This window comes from Anser anser (genome assembly GCF_964211835.1).
Source record: "Anser anser genome assembly, chromosome: 1".
In the NCBI taxonomy this organism is placed as follows: Eukaryota; Metazoa; Chordata; class Aves; order Anseriformes; family Anatidae; genus Anser; species Anser anser.
Genome location: NC_139720.1, coordinates 144,767,705 through 144,784,657, shown reverse-complemented (window position 1 = coordinate 144,784,657; position 16,953 = coordinate 144,767,705). Strand labels below are relative to the sequence as shown.

The 16,953-nt window shown below is 37.3% G+C and overlaps 1 protein-coding gene across 2 annotated transcripts in view; it reads left to right on the top strand.

Annotated features, from left to right (window-relative positions):
• Positions 1-16,953, top strand: part of UXS1 (UDP-glucuronate decarboxylase 1) — a 57,953-nt gene that overhangs the window by 17,047 nt on the left and 23,953 nt on the right. For both annotated transcript variants that reach the window (XM_083820818.1, XM_083820819.1), the window contains exons 5-8: positions 3,204-3,264; positions 7,939-8,119; positions 14,446-14,550; positions 16,009-16,068. In XM_083820818.1, coding sequence (XP_083676944.1) covers positions 3,204-3,264; positions 7,939-8,119; positions 14,446-14,550; positions 16,009-16,068 — 407 coding nt within the window. The remainder of the gene's footprint in view (positions 1-3,203; positions 3,265-7,938; positions 8,120-14,445; positions 14,551-16,008; positions 16,069-16,953) is intronic.

Here is a 16,953-nt window from a genome sequence, read left to right as displayed (position 1 = left end):
ACAAGAAACTGGAGGTGTTTTACCTTACATTTCCCATGCTTGTGATCGCTTACCATGGTTCAGCTAATGTACAACAATTTGCTTTTGAATCTTGTTCTGTGCACGTGTTTTGGATGAGCCCAACAGACTGACTTCTCTTAGGATTTGTAAAGGAATGTGATATCTTGAATTAAATTAGATAATACAGTTGAGAAATGCAGACAAGCTTTTTGGTGAACCACAGATGGTAAATGTGGTAGATTTCTATGCTTGCTCTAGTTCCACCACTTCTTGTGCTGTTTGAGTCCACTCTGCAATATCATTTCCTCCCTCATGTGGCACCAGAGCCATTCGAATGCTGTTAGTAAACTGGATGGGGAAACTATACATTTCAGTGTCTCTTCACAAGCAGGTCCCTCACACTCCAACCTATTTGCCTTTCAGCCAGATGCATTCTCCAGTCTGGGGAAACTGGCCGTTGTTGGCAGGAGGACACTGCTGGTTTTGACAGTGATACTGTTTCACGGGTGACGGAGTCCATGTCCCAAACAACCAGCCGGGCTGAGAATGCTGCATTACAAAGGGCCAGGTCTGGCCTTATTTAAGCCAGTGCCAGTAAGCCTGGATGGTTACATACGGCATACTGGTGGTTACCTGCTGTTTCATTTCAGTAAGAACGCTGATCTGATCATTGATCTCTTAATATAAGTATGGATTTCATGGGTCGAACTAAACAAGTGATGCAGTGATGAAATTATAGAGAAATGATTTTATGTTCAGATTAAATTTTTGATGCACTGTCTCCGTTCAATTGACTTGGTTAATCTTTACTGACAGCCCAGTATATCTTCAATTTCAGTTGTTAGTAATTCAGGTATTTCCTTCTGCCGTTGTGGTAGGGGTATCCTGGTTGGCTTTTTTTTGCTTTTGTAATTGTTGCATTTTTCCAAATGAGCAATGGGTAAAACCATTAAGTTAAAGCTTTTGTCAGGAGCCATCTAAATGCTCATTTCACTTGGAGTAGCGTGTGCAGTGCATTAATGTTTCTTGTTTCAAATGTCTAGCAAGTCACTAACAATGAGCAGAAAGAATGAAAATATATTTTACCTCTGCAGGAACTGATCTGGGAATCATATTTATAACAATAAATAATTATTATTTATATATAATTATATTATCTGCTGGTTCAGCTGCATGCAAGATGTTGCTGGTACTAATTTTCAAATTTTGTATCTACATAAAGAGGTGGTATGCAACTATTCACTAATAGATGCCTGAAGGCTGATCCTGCTTGCAAAACTTATTCTCTAGTGTCAATGTTTTTTTACCTCATAAGCTGATTAGAATCTGAAATCAAGCCATCTTCATGCATTTGGGAAGCAGGAAAGTCAAGAATTCCTTAATGCTAGTCTCATGACGAAAGGTTGTTTGACAAGCTAAAGTTGGAAAGCTTTTATTAATGATTTGCACAGCAAAAAGCATTGCTAGGCCTAGTGTATTCATCAAAGCAAAACTTACACTTAAGCTGTTGCCAAAAGATGAGCATTCTGCTGGATCAGTTCCAGACTCCTGCACGCTGCCCCTGAGCCATTCCTGGTGTAACGGAAGGTGCAAGCATGGTTGGGACATTCCTTTGGCAGCAGTGTGACTTCGTTATGGACTAATGTAACCTTGGCCTTAAAAATGGAGGGGACTGACTTTTACCTCACATCCAGCTACTTGACACTTACCTTTTTTAAAAACTTGATAAACATTCAACGTGTTTTCAACTCTCGTTATTGGTGGATTTGCCCTTCTCTCACTGGAAGGCTGTTTTACATGTATGTATTATGCTTACGCACTGCTGTTTCTCATTGTTTCACCTTAAATCAAGGAAATAAGGTTGCCCTTAGTGATCCCTGTAGTGATGGGATACAAGGCAAGTGTAGGTAGTTCCTTCTTTCAGTTTTCCTGTATGGGTAATGTTGGAAGATTCTGCTGCATATTTCACCTATCCACAAAACTGAAAATGGCTTTAACTCTGGGATGACAAGTTGTCACAAATACAGAAGCACTGTGCTTTCTCTTAATTTCCATTGGGCCAATACTGCAAGCTAGAACCAGAGGAGATGCTTCAGAATCAGTAAGTGTAGAGTCAGTTCAATCAGAGTCTGTGAGTACATGTAAACGTAATCTCAGTGTGAACTTCGGATGTAAATATCTCCTGCTTGCTACATCTGATTGTATCTCTAGCATGTGGGCTTCCTGGAGAAGAGTAACCGCAGTTTGATTTTTGTCAGGTGTCACACTGGTATTTAGTAAGCATAACATGAGCTATTGAAATATTGCTGGGACTAAAACGCTACTTAACTTAAAAAAAAAATCATACCTTCTTCACACCTTCATTTGGAGGTGTTTGTTGCCATATGCAGAGTGCATGCCAGTGAGGGGGAGAAAAAAGTAACATAATTCTGTTACTGTGTCCATAAAAGCATTTAGGGCTCTGAACATCCATTTTGAAATTAAGAGAGCACCAGAGATTCATCGGTCACATAATTTTATTTTAGAATATTTTAGTTTTGATTGAATTATTCTGAAGAATGTGAAAAAAATAAATGAAGTGAAAGTAGCTTGTAGACCATTAAGACAACATCAGTCTATTCATTTTTTTTGAGAAGAAAATTAAGATTAGCTTTCAGACTGAATAAGGTCTCTTGTTTGGAGGAAGAAAAAAAAAAAAAGGTTGAGCCATCTTAGAGGGTTTCCTCAGCATTCTGCTTGTAAACATTACATTGATTACACTGAAATTTTAAGCAGAGTTGTTTGAAGTCAATGTGGTAAGTTAATAGAATTTCCTTTCCAGATTTTTATAGAAGGTTGCTTGCTTTTTAAAACTTCAAAAAATAAAAACTAATTGCTCACGTTTTATGATTGTATTCTCTTGTGATGTCATGCCTGGCTCTAGGCCTGTTCTCAACAGATAGAAGAAGCCAAGTGATTCATACTCGAAAATCACTTAAGCAGAAGGTTAAAAGCACTTCTTGCTGTTCAGTTTTTATATTTTTCATGGTGCTTCAACAAAACGTAGGTAATTTCTCATGTTGGTCTAGATTCTTCTTTAGATAAAAGGAGTAAGCATGGCCTTACTTTGAGTATTGGGCGTTGTCAGAATAATGTTTCATAATTCAAAGAAGCAAAGCTGAAACTTATATGATTTTTATTCTTTGTTTTGATTTGTTTTTTAGTTTCACCCAGAAATACCCACCAGTGAAATTTTTATCAGAAAAAGATCGTAAGAGAATCCTGGTAAGTTTGAACTTACTCAAGGGTTGTGCTTGGGAAATAAGAGCTTGGTGGAATGTAATCTGTTTTACAGGATTAATTAAAAACCATGAGCAGGGTTAAAGTAAAATACTTTGGATGTTGTATGTGCTGCACAGGGTATAGGCTAGGGATTTGCTTACCCTGCGTTGATGTTCTCAAACACAGCATATGGATTTTAGACTTGGGCTCTGGTTTAGAGGTTTGACTTGCTGATTAAGCTACTGTTCTCTGCTTCTAACAGCTTAGACCTGCATCGCTAGACCTGCGTCCCCAAGTGGCTTAAACTTGCAGACTGGGAAACTTTAGGCATGTCTTGGCAGAAAGTTTGTATGGTTGAATTGAACAAGTCATAAGGCTAAAAGAGTAGCTGCTCTGCAGTACTGTTAAGAAGGAGCAGTTAGACTGAGGCAGTGTGTATCTCTTATCTTCTCTGTTTCTGGTATTTTGAAGCATCACAGACATTTTAGGATGGGAGAGGAGGACAGGTTTAGTCAGGACAAGTAATAGTCCAAGGCATCTTTAAATTCAGCAAACTGCTGTGACATCAGCTTTACAGTTTTGTCTACAAACACTTTTGAAGTTAGCAGTGTCTTAAAATTTTTCTTGTTTTCGTCTGTCCTGGACAAAAAAAGAATGTCTTTGTTTCTGAGAGGCAGTGGAAATATAGCTACCTAAGATACATATTAAGAGCTTCTGCCTCTGTAGTAGAGAGCAGAATCTACGACAAATCCCCACAAAAGTGCTGAAATTTCGTGGTTTTGCCTTGACACTTCAAAATTTTGACAAAACACTGAAAAGATATAAGTAAAACCAAATGACTTTATTGCTATTGCAAAACTTCATGAAGAATGTGTTACTACATTTTATTAGTTTAGTTTAAGTTCATATGTTTATGGCTGCCTGAAGGGGATATAGGTTTGTAGGCTTCCTGATTCCTTGTTGAAATTGGAAGGCGTAATGAGGAAAGTAACAGCCTTAATTCTGAAAAGTCCTAAATAGTGTGCTTATGCATGCAACTGTAACAATGTTACCTCAACGTCCTTTTTTTGGTATGATAAGGTGTTTACAAGAAAATTATCAGTGCAAGCTGTTAATGGATTATGGAGCTCTTTACTATTTTTTAACTTTGCCACTTGAAGGTATTGGATATCTTGCTGAAGTTCATTGCTTCAACAGAGATGGCAAATAGTTGGAATGGGAGTGTTTTCTGCAGACCTGGAGGTGAATAGCTTTTTGATGTCTGCATTCTGTAGAGATTAAATTATTAAACAGAGAGCTGGCCAAAAGGATGACTGAGTTGCATAGTCATTTCTTCTGTACTGCAGTTGGGAACTAGTTCAGTGCGCGCTCATTGGCATTCACAAACCTGCTGCTCAAGTGGGCAGTTTCATTCATCTATAATGTTCGTGTCATCGTGTAGGAAAAATTTTGAATAGTTGAATTCAGCATATAGAAGACTTGTGTAGACCTTGCATGGCACTTCAAAATTTGTCAGGAGTAAACAGAAAGAACTGGTGAGCCAAGTGAAGTTTGGTAGATGATTTGTTTCATATTTTGATGATTCTATGTGTTTTTTTTTCCTAAACCATTCTAAGTTCTTATTTTCCCTGAATGCAGTCTCCAGCTGCAAACCTGCAGATATCCACAACACTGATGTGAGCAGACAGCAGTTCTAGCAGTTCTTTGCTTATTCTGTACCTATTTGCAGATGATTGCTAGTAGCAGCGATATCTCAGCTAAGACTGGATACTCCAGCACTTTCTTTCAAAAGAGCTTAAGTTCATTGAACTTCGTCCTGGGGTGTGTGATTTGTCTGCTTGTTCACTTCTCTGAAGTGACTAGGCAAAAGGCTTTTCTGTGCAAGAGAAGGATTTCTGGTGATTTTGTGGATGAAAGCGTTGGCGTAGGCTCAGTGTGTTGTGTTTTTTTTTTTTCCTGAATTGAATATGGTAGACCAGTAGAAACACAAAACAACAACAAAATTAGTGCAATTTCCATATGGGACACTAGATGTTTTAAATCTGATTGCAGAGAGCAAAAATAAACCTGTATAGGAAATAGACAAGTATTTAAACACATCCACTGCAGGAAATTACTAGTAATGTTTGTGCCTTTCCATAGATGCTGAAGTTAAAAAGCATATTGGCACTGTTAAATTATATTTTTATATAAAGTTTTGTTAAAGAATGTTTATTTAAGCCCTAGGTGCTGCTATTTCAATTCTGATATGGAAATGATTCATGTACAGTATATGATTTTGGAGATTAATGACATTGTAATTTGCAGGAAGTCATATTTAGAAATGAAGTACATTAACCTTGCTTTTATAAGCAATTACAGGAAGGTTATGTTGAGAACTTCAGTGAAAAATGATCTTTTTAATGTAGCCTCAAGTAATGATAAAAATTAATTTATGTAGCTGTTTACTTTTCCAGGGGAAATTCAGCTCCTTTTCCAGGTAGTTCATTTTCAATACCTATGGAATTAGCATGTTAATGAAGCTAATACAGATTTATCATAAAAACGACTTACAGATTTAAAATAATTGTAAACTTCTTTCCGAACAAAATTGGTTTGTGCTTTTTTCCTTTTTTTTTTTTTTTTTTGCTTGCATATGACAGAAGAGTGCTGCTGTGCTGCTACGTGCAGTGTCTGGTTGGGTTAGGAGATGAAGAAGACACCTTCAGCATGTTTTGCTACACTGAGGGTATACAGCAAACATTGAATTTGTCTTCTCTGGAATGCCGGAAATAGAAGTAGCAGCAGGGAATTTTGTTGGATCTCGATTGAAGGAACAGGTTCATAAGCTCTACAGGAAACTTTGGTCCTGGTCACCACAAAAAGACAAACCCCTTGGAATGTTCAACAAGGCTGCTGTTCACTCCCAAGTCAGGATAAGCTTATGGCAGTAGGTTTTCTGTGCATTTTTTTTTCCCTTAGTAAGTGGTATTACCTGGCAAAGGGCTGTTCTTGCTCAGTTACTGCCCTCTCTGTGCTCATAGCATTATGTCAGAAACCTGTTCCTCCCTCCTGTCTGTTATGGGATTGTGGGAGCTCTGACATCGTTGCTTTGTTTTAAAGAGGGTTTCTCCTGAATCTTCTTTCTCCTTCAGGTTTGTCAAGGAACTGAATTACATACTGAATCTGGAAGCACTGACTAACCCAAAAGAATGCCAAATAGGCCAACTAAGTGGTTCTTTTATTAACTGGTACAATGTCTTTAACACCAATAGCCCTGAGTTTTTAATATGAAAAAACAGTTGTGGGAAAACAAGAAGTAGAAGGCTGGGGTTTAGAGAAGAAAGCAGATGTCAGTCTTTTTTTTTTTCCTTTTCAGTTTTTGTTAGCTTTCTATCTGCCTTTATTTCTTTCCTGATTATGAAATTAAAAAAAAAAAAAAATCTGCTCATCTGGTGTTTGCAGCAGTGGATGGGGGGAGAGGGCAGGATAAATATCTTCACTTTGTGCCAGTCAAAGCTTAAGAACTTCAGGCATTTATATCATTCTGCGCACAGTGCTTGGTCATTGTAGCACACTATCCATGCATTAGATTCCTCTTTGATAGTATCACTATGCCCTTTTGTTTGGCTAGTTGTCACTGCAACTGAAGAATGGAAATGAACAGCTGAATCACCTTTTCAAAATGTAAATTTGATCATGTAGTCATATAATAGAGCTGATGCTACGTTGGGCTTTTACCTTCATTCTTTAAAAGTGTTTGTCTGTCATCTTTGTGTATTCTTATAAACAGTTTATGAAGTGCAGAGAAAGTGATTGCTTCCATAGATATGTCTGTCTGGATGTGTCACGCAACGTGGAGCCCTACTACTTGCAGTGTTTACTGCTTGAATACTCTGTTAGTGATTTTTGTTGTTGTTTACTCTTAATGACATACAGAAAGGGGGAAAAATAAAGAACTTGATTACTTTAACTCTAATATGGAACAAGAGCACTATATTTAAAATATTTTATTTCTGCTTATTTCTTTACAGTAAAGCATCATAAAGTTCCAAGACAGGCAAGTGCTGTATGTCAGAGTAAATGGTACAAGAGGCTGCAAACAGAATGATAGGATGTGCATACACATCCTGTCATAATAGGGTTGTGGATGCATTAAAACAGAAAAGGAATAGTTTGGGTTTTTTTCCGCCTCTGAGAGGTGAAAGAATTTGTAGTACTTAGAACACCCAACATGCCTTCCATTTAAAGCAGACAGAAGCTGGATTTGATGTTTCTAATATTATAAATCTTTCACAAAAATAGCATGGACTTTTTATTTTTTTTCTCAGAAATGGGAATAGTGAAGAATTCTCTTACCTTTTTGGGTCTTTTTAGATCTCTCTCTCACATAAAAAGGGCACAATCCATTTTGAAGGAAAAAATAGGAAAGATTCTAATCTGAAAAAAAGTGATTTTGTTGATATGAATAGTTAGCTGAACTTGTAGGCTGACAGTGATGAAGCATGTCAAGCACCTCTTGAAATTCTAGATGCCCTAAATATTGGGTTAAAAAAAAATTGAACATGGAAATGGAGATGTTTTCCCCTGGAGTAAGTAAGGATCTGAAAGCTACTGTTCTTTTGTTTTCATGCTGTAGACTTTGTCTGGTGTTTCTGTAAAAAGAAAAAGAAATTTATACCAACTGTCCTAACGCAGATAACTGGAGGAGCAGGGTTTGTGGGTTCTCATCTTACTGACAAACTAATGATGGATGGCCATGAGGTTACAGTTGTGGACAACTTCTTTACGGGCAGGAAAAGAAATGTGGAGCACTGGATTGGTCATGAGAACTTCGAACTGATAAATCATGATGTCGTTGAGCCCCTGTACATTGAAGGTGAGTAGTTTCTACCTTGGTATTTGTTCTTGGATGTGCTTTACACTGATCAGCGTATCTGTAAAGAAATTAACTTTGGGCACTGACTTCTGAATTGATCTGTTACCTGTGTACTTTATTATTAGCCTGATTTCTGTGACTAGTGTGGGGTGAGAGGTTAAGAACACTTGTCTGTGAAATCAGTTCTTCCTTTCTGATTAGATGGGAGGAGGAAGTTTTCAATATTTCCTTCATGTGACTGATTTTGTGAGAAGACAGGATGCCAAAAGGTCAGTCTGTCTGTCCCACCCATTGCCCCATGTCCCTGTGTGCATGTACATGCTTACGCAGAATCTGGGTTCTGTGTCTCCTGAGCTGAGAAACTTAATTCAGGAGTGTGTAGTTACTGCAGACTGCATACATCTGCAGCTGTGAATGGTCAGTTGAGAGGAACATAAGCTCTTTCACAGAGCAAGTCGACTTGCTTTTATTAGTTGCCTTACGTTTCTTCTATGGAAAATAGTGCTCCTAGTTTAGGTAAGAGCATTCCACAGCTTGTGGAATAGGAAAATGACAGCATTAATTCCTGCAGTTTTCAACAAAAAATGAAGAAACAAAGATGTAGAAGTAACTCAACATCTAAACTTGCTGTGAGCCTCAAACTATTATGCCAAACTGTAAGATGACGTTAACATGGCTGTATTTAAAATATATGCATTTGTAGTCTTTTCTTTGGGAATATGTCAGTGTATAGTGAGTCAATGAAAAAGTTACTGTAATTCTGCTGGATTTCTGGTGATTTTTTCTCCCTTCCTTTAGACTTCTGTAGCAATGTAATTGTTTCATTTGTTAAAACAATGGATCTGGGGCTATTTTTTTCCCCATTTATTACTTATGCTGCAGTTTAATGGGTCAAATTTCACAGGAGAAACCTCTAGTAATTGCATCTCTTGTACTGTTGCTAGTGATGAATTCCTGACAACACTACTGAAACAATTCTGCAAAGGTGTTCCTTCTCTGTTCTGATAATGCATTGGTTCAGTTACTGTCTGTTACTTTATTTCAAACTTTTGTTTCCACTGGTGGGATAATGGAACTAGGATATTAATTGGCTCCAGGTGCTGTAGTTTATACCTCAGCCAGATGGGCTTTCCTAATTCCTCTGTTACCTTCTTTCTAACTGATTACACTCAAGAACTTTTCAGATAACTATCGGTTATCAGATGCTCAGTTACTGGGCACTAATGAATGTGAATTCTGAGATCCTTTTGCTACATGTCCCGTTCTTTGTGTAATAAAGACGCATTAATTCTTCGTGTTACAGTGATAACATGTTATAACGTTATTCAGTAGGCAGTTTATTGAATTTCTTCTCATCCTCCAGCAACATAAATTAAACCTCATGTGGCTAAATATCAAAATAAAATTGGCTAAAAAATAAGATAAAATTAACTTCAATATATCAGTATAGCAACTTGATAAATTGTTGTTAAAGTTTAAAAACAGTGCAGGGTTTGGTGTCAAGCATAAGAAAGGAGGGGAAAAAAACAAGTTGAGGTAGTGAGGAATAGTTATTGTAACAGATTAAAAAGTTGTCTCTTTTTATTCTGACATATGGATAAATACCTCTTATTTTAGTCCCTGGTAGTCCTTTTCACTTGGAAATAGAAATTAGAATGAGTGGGAAGTCTTGAAGGTTTTCAGCTGAAGAATTCCTATTTATACGCTATCCTGTTTGAAAAAGTTCATATACGGATGTTTAACACTTGAATTCCAGAGAAAGTAATCGGTACTTTGTTTTGGAAGGTGACCTCATTTCTCATCTAGAAAGAATAATGTCTGTGCTGTTGATATGGAAAGTGAATTTAGTTTCAAAATGTGTAGCTTTCATTAAATATCTTAATGAATTATTTAGCTTCATAGTGATGCTTACGTAGCATCTGCAAGTAATTATCTTTGATCCATGACACATGAGGTGGCACTCAGCATTCTTGGATCTTGGTCTGGGCTGGCCAGACAGAGTGGTAAACCACCAAGATACATGTTTCATTTCTTAGCCCTGTGATAACTATTGTTAACTGTAGTGCTGAATGACTTTGTCTTCCTCCAGTAGAATTTTTGTTGCTGTAGTGTTTGGGGAAGGTGTCTGCAGAGAACTCACAAGGGCCATGTAGTTTTCACTTGACCTTTTCAAGGAGAAAAGCAAAGGTGCTGAATTCTGTAATGAAAGTAGTTTAAGAATCTTGAAAGGCAGGAAATAATCAAAAACAAAATGTGAAAAGAAAAGTTGTAAAGCTTTGCATAATAGTTATGTGAACACTTTTATTGTGCTTGAGTTGTGCGTTCATGAAGTACGTGGGATTTTTAAAGAGATTTTCTTTTCAACCTAACTGTTATGTCAAGGTTTAAAAGGTTTAATCCACTAATAAATGTTTTTTTTTTTAGTCCAAGATGACAACTGTCTTTTCTAAAGGGTTACATATAAAGAAAGGAATCTTTTCTGTTATATTGAAAAAAAAAAAGTATAGAAATCCACCTTTGTTTAATCTTTTTACCTCTTATTCTTTATATTCCTTAATATTACAGGCTTTACAAGATGTTTACTTGAGAGCACTGTGGATCATGTTCCTGTAAACTTTAGTGTAAAGAGACATAGCTGTTAGTTGGAGAACAGAAGAGAATGAATGTATGAGCTGGTATCATTGTGATCTATACACTTCTTGGTAACAGAACTGCATTAAAAACTACCCAATGAAATTTTAGATTAAATGTATATAGGACAGAAATAATGTACTTAATTAGTTTACACAGGGACTTGAGCATCAGTGCTGTCTTGTTTATACTCATCTTTGCACTAGGGTTGACTGTATGTCTGCAGAAAAAAAAAGATTTAAATTTTTAAATGATTTCACTCGTCCTCTGAAGTATGTATTTCTGCTGTGAAAATATCATTTTACTCACATAAATGGGGCAGAGGCAGCTGATTTCAATGTGAAGTTAAAAGATACTAGTCCTACCACAAACTGGGCGTCTAAAAGCAATTGGTATTTCCATCCTCATGATTGAGGTCTGATTATCAGCTGCCTTTAGGTGCACACACATTGTACACAGTAGCTATAGGAGCTGAATAAGAAAACATCAGACAGAAATGCATAGCCCATATCCTTCTCCCACTGGCTTTTCTTCCTGCTTCCTCGGCAGCCTTTGGAAGCCTTAAAACAAGCATACAAACAACTTCCTACAGCTAACTATAAATGGCTGGAAATACAAACTCGTTTGCTTAATGTTAACAATGAATCAGACACGTCTGGTTAGAGCCATGGGTTTACTGTACAAGCATCAGATGCAAAATGATTCTGTGGGGCTCTGATCTTAGACCACATTATTAAACCAGTGCCACCAACATGCTTTTGCTACAGAATATTTTGTACTGGCTGGGGTTGTCATTCCTGCACCGTCTCCAACGCTGTCGTCTGTTTAGTGACCACCAACATATTCTGCCTCACCCTGAAGAGGCAAGGCAAAAAAATGACACTTTAAGGCTAAATCCAACACTGTCTTCCCAAATGTATGTTATATAAATATTAAAATCAATGAAAATTAAAAATTGTCACAAATTCAAGCATATAGTTGAACTGAAACAGATTAAGTTTCTAAAGACTTTAATTGGAGTAAGTGAAGTTCCTGTTCACAACAGATTTCTGTTTTGTGAAGCTTTTATTCAGTTGACACACCTGTAACTAAGGCATTTCTATTTTGCAATGTCTTGCTTTGCTTGAAAAGAATCTGGTCTTTAGAAATTCGAAACTTGCCCTTTAGACTTCAGGTGTCACAAAGTAACTCAAGCTAACTCAGACCTTGTAAACATACCTTCTCCAGTTTAAGCCTTTCCTGGTCAATGTTTCTTTATTTTATCACTTGTCTGGTAAAGTGCTTGCCAAAATACTTCTTGATGCTGTGTTCACAGTTGCTGACAGAGTTCTAGCACCTGATGTGAGTTACAAAAATCTTGCAGAACTTAACTGTTTTTTTGTTGTTGTTGTTTGTGGTTTTTTTTGTTTTGTTTGTTTTTATTCTTTTTTGGTCCATACCCATTTACTTAAAGCTTTGTATGTTCTTTCACCCAGTCATTTTCAATTAATCGCACTGCGGTTTAATTGCAAAGTCATCTCAAGGCTTTGTAGTCACACAGTTGGATGTTGTAAAGCATTTATAGGTATGGAGGTATGGAGGCAGGAAAGTATTTGATTCTCCTTTGACAGAATAGGGCTGGGCAGTAAGTTATGGGACTCCCATGCTTTTGAAGTGACATTTTCCTTCCACAACAATTTCACCAAAGCCTACTGAAAAGATTTAGAAAGGGTTGTGAAGGAATAAGGTGGAGAGAAATAGCATCAAACTCAGGTGAGAGGTCAAGTCTTGTGGTGGCTTTAATTGTCACTTGGTTTCATTTCTCTGAGCCACCTCGTTGGAAGCAATGTGCGTACCGCTGAGAGCAGCAGTGAACGGCTTCTCTGGGTGTTTCTTTCATAAGCTTTCAGTCTACACTTCTTTGGTATTGTGATGGTACTGTGCTGCAAGGAAGGGATGCTCACATTCTGAGACGTGACTTGAGACATTCATGGAGTTTGTTTGTATTCAGGGAGCACTGCATGTGGCAGACAGCATCCTAAAAACGTCAGTAGCATTAGCAGTGCGGGTAGGACTTTGGATCAAGCCTGAAGTGGGAGCTCGCTGCCCCCCAGCACTTGCTCTGTCAGGCCACCTTTGGTTATTATTCTTGTTGCTGCTGGAGGCTGCATGCTGTGGAAAGTTCTCTTTTGGTACTGCACTGTATTTGCTAGTGAATGGAAATATTTTTTTATTGACAGGAGAGCAAATAGCTCTGCTACATGAAGTTGTATTTTTCTCCGCTTCTTAATGTGAGAATAAGTCCTCACCGTTGTGACTACATTTGCCAAAATACCATCCTTCTAGTTCTCTGGTCTGTTTTGCAGTCCTGTAGGCAGCTGATCACCTGTAGATATTAAAATCTGTAGACCAAAAAAAACATGGCAACATAAACATATTTGGGGGTTGGAGTTAGATGATCTTTAAGGTCCCTTCCAACCCGAACCATTCTACAATTCTGTAAGAACTGATTGTATTTTGTGGTACCAGCTTGAAAAAAATGAGTGCTTTACTGCTGGCTCCTCTTTAAACAAAAAAAACCAAACCTTTCCTTTTGTAACACAAAAGGAATTATTTACCTTTTTTCCATCCTCCGTTCTAATTCTTACTTCACTTCTTGACTACTTTTCTTGGATGACCTTGGTAGGGGACTTATTTTTCTTTCTTAAGCATCACTATCTCTCACTTGATCATAGTGTTGGCATTTGCTTATCCATGTTCTCTCTCTTAAGTAGATCTAACTAACTGTGATTCATGTTACATAGAAGACAAAGATACTTTTATATTTACATTAGCTGTGTTATGAAAAGCTTGCTGACTGAGGTTTGTTGAATATTGGGTACTGTTCATATGAACGAGTCCAGTTTTTATTATAATTGACCTCTCACCCCTGTAATATCTCCAACCTTGTGTTCTTATTTTCATCAGTGGAATTTGCAGCCTGGTGTGGTGAAGCTGGTCTCAGGTTTAGGAGATTTGCCTAAGACTTCCATAATTATCTATGTTAATCACATACTAATGTAATCTAAATGTAATGTAATCTAAAATCCTATGTTATCCGTAGTACAGCATAGAACACCTCTGGAACAAATGCAGTGGATAGTGGAAAATGGAAAAAATTAAATGCCCATATCTTGGCATATCCCTCACTGTTACTATTAAAATACAAATGTGATACTAATTCCGATGATATTTCACTGACAGGTGGCTTACAAAAAAGTTTATTTTTCCCCAGAATTTCCTCATAGTATTAAAAAATGTTTCTGCCATCTTTGTTTGGGATTCCATGTGAAAAAAATTATTCTGAAGTTGGTAGCCACTTAAAAACTTAAGAATAAAAAAATAATGCATTCACTTTTGCAGCTTTTAAATGTTACTGAAGTACTCACTGCTAAAATTTGTACAAGTGAAAAATCTCAACAGACTTCTGGTTTTTGTGTCAACGGTGTTGATATGCATTATATGTTAGTTATTGTTTTACTAAAAATTAAGTCTTGATGTGGTACAACAGGTTTGCAAACACGTTGTATGTAGGTAGCAACATATGAGATGCTGAGTTCCAATGTAAGGAAATGCAGAAAGAAGTACTTGTATCTCAACTCTAATGCTTTCTCATTTAATATATCACACGGAAAAATAATAATGTTTTCTTTTCTCCCCTCTCTGGCTTTCTGTAGTGGACCAGATCTATCATCTAGCATCTCCTGCTTCTCCTCCCAATTACATGTACAATCCTATAAAGACATTAAAGACCAACACTATTGGGACATTAAACATGCTGGGTAAGTGGAAATCTTTTTTTTCTTCTTACTTAACATTGTTACATTAATATAACCTGTACATCGGTATTAAGGGGAGGATGAAACACGAGTCAAACATGGTAAAAATTTGCTTCTTTGAGAAAACATATTTTTCCCCTCTTTGAAGACTTGTGCTTTCCCTTTAAATGTATCTACAAATGAATTCATGGTCTGAATTTTTGGGTAGACCTGTGTGGTGCCAGGAGTTGGACTCAATGATCCTTATGGGTCCCTTCCAACTCGGGATATTCTGTGATTCTATAAACCCTGACAACAAGCAAGCTCAGCTAACAAAGCAACAGAACTTCATGCCTGTAACTTGGCTATGGAGTAACACCTGTGCCATAATTACAGAAAGTGCAGTTAAGAGCATGGGATTTTTATAGTGAAGTTATGCCAGTTACTGCACTTCTCACCTTGGTGACTGCAGAACAATCCCACATTTGCCATGAGTGACTGGGCCTTTCCACCACAGCAAAGGTTGAAGTAGGTGGAACTGCACTTGGTCTGTAAACCCCAAACTTAAGAGCACTTCTCCCTCTTGTGCACTCACTCCTTGGCTAGCAAATACTGAAAGGACATTTAATATCTAGCTTCATACTAGATAATTGCAAGGCAAAATTTTCAGCTTTCTCTGTTGGTTTTGATGCTGGGAATGGGCCTGTAAAAAGAAGGCATCAAGCCTTTGCTACTTTTTCCTCCCATCTTTAGTCTATTTGGCACGTGTTGCAACTTGAAATGGCTGTCAGTGATCCTGAGCGAGAAAAAGACTGCTGGGCCCTAGCCCATCTCACATTTGATATGCTAGTGGGTACAATTAAGATAATTAAATGATTTAGGTGCTATGTGCTATTGGACAGTTGTATAACATAGCTGAAAGATACCTTTGATTGGCCATGCCAACTTGAAGGCCATAAGGGCATTGAAATGGAAGGCAGAGTAATCTGAATAGCTGGGTAAGATCACCCAGGCTCTTTAATGGAGCAGTAATTATTAAAAAATAAAAATAGAGGGAAACTGATAGTTTTTGTTCTATAACATGTTATTCTGTATAAGTTTCTTTATGTAGCCTAACTTTCGATTTCATTAATCATGGTACAGTATGTTATTTCTAGATTCCGATTTCATATTTGGAATGGTTTATGCTTCCTTGGCCTTTATTTAGGTGTGATATACTAAGTTCTTGGATCTTATCTTGGTGTAACATTTAGTTAACCAGAACTGAACGCATCACATGTGGATGTTTTACTGTTTCTCAGGTCTCCTAGCTTGAGATTGGAAGCTGCAGATGTGATTTACAGCTAGATTTATCTAGTGAGAGAAAGTGAATTCTCTTTAAAAACAATGCAAATTGGGATCACAATAAAGCAGTTAACATGACTGAAAGATTCCCGTACTTGCTCAAATTATGTTCTTCTTTCTCTGTTTCCCAAAATCTAGGATTAGCCAAACGTGTTGGAGCACGGCTGCTACTGGCCTCTACATCAGAGGTGTATGGAGGTAAGAAAGATTAAAAAATAAATAAAAAATCAGAGCTCTTGAGATACAAATACTGAAGGGTGCTTACAGATCTTTTGATGAATGATAGATATTTATCACTGTCTTAGCTTGAATTCTTTATCAGATTAAGTTATCAGTTTAAAATGTGGGCATGAGTACTTGCTTTAAATATCTCTAGTAAGAGCAGTGGAGGAAGGCTTGGACTGCTGTTTGCAATTTTCGTATGTCTTTGTTTATGGCTCTTTTTCAAAGGGGCTTGTAGGGGAATTTTTTAGTGTTGAACCCTAATTAAGATCCAGATGCCATAATAAAAACTTGTGAAGAAAGATCATTTGAGTAGCAAACCTGCATTTCTTTTCCCAGTGTACTTACAAATTGTATTCTTATGGTTCAGCAGTAGCCCTAGTGCAAAAGACAAGGGCATAAACTCCAATCTGAGAAAACAATGATTGTGCATGCATGCTCTTGCAGTGTTTCTTAAAATTTAATATTCAGCAATGGTATCATATCTCTTCTTCTTCCTCTTCCTATCACTAAGAAGTAAAGTAGTGAGAGAATTACGGATAGAACTGCTAGTTGGATGCAACAAAAATCTTTGATAATTTCTTGCACCATACAACAGACTATATGCCTAAAAGAGAAACTTCCTGCTGTTGTGAACTCCTGCTTAATGGCTAATAGCAGTGTTGCAAGGGTAATGGGAGATACACAAGCACAGGCACCTGCTCAACATTAGTAGTTGTGGCTTTAAAAAATAACCAAGCAAACAAAAAGTACTCATCTCTGTAACAAGATGCAAAGATGCAGTGCAGATTTTGGGGGGAAAAAGAGCAGAAGAACAAAGAACATACCTCAAGCTGTACACTTTTGGTGGAATAACTTCAG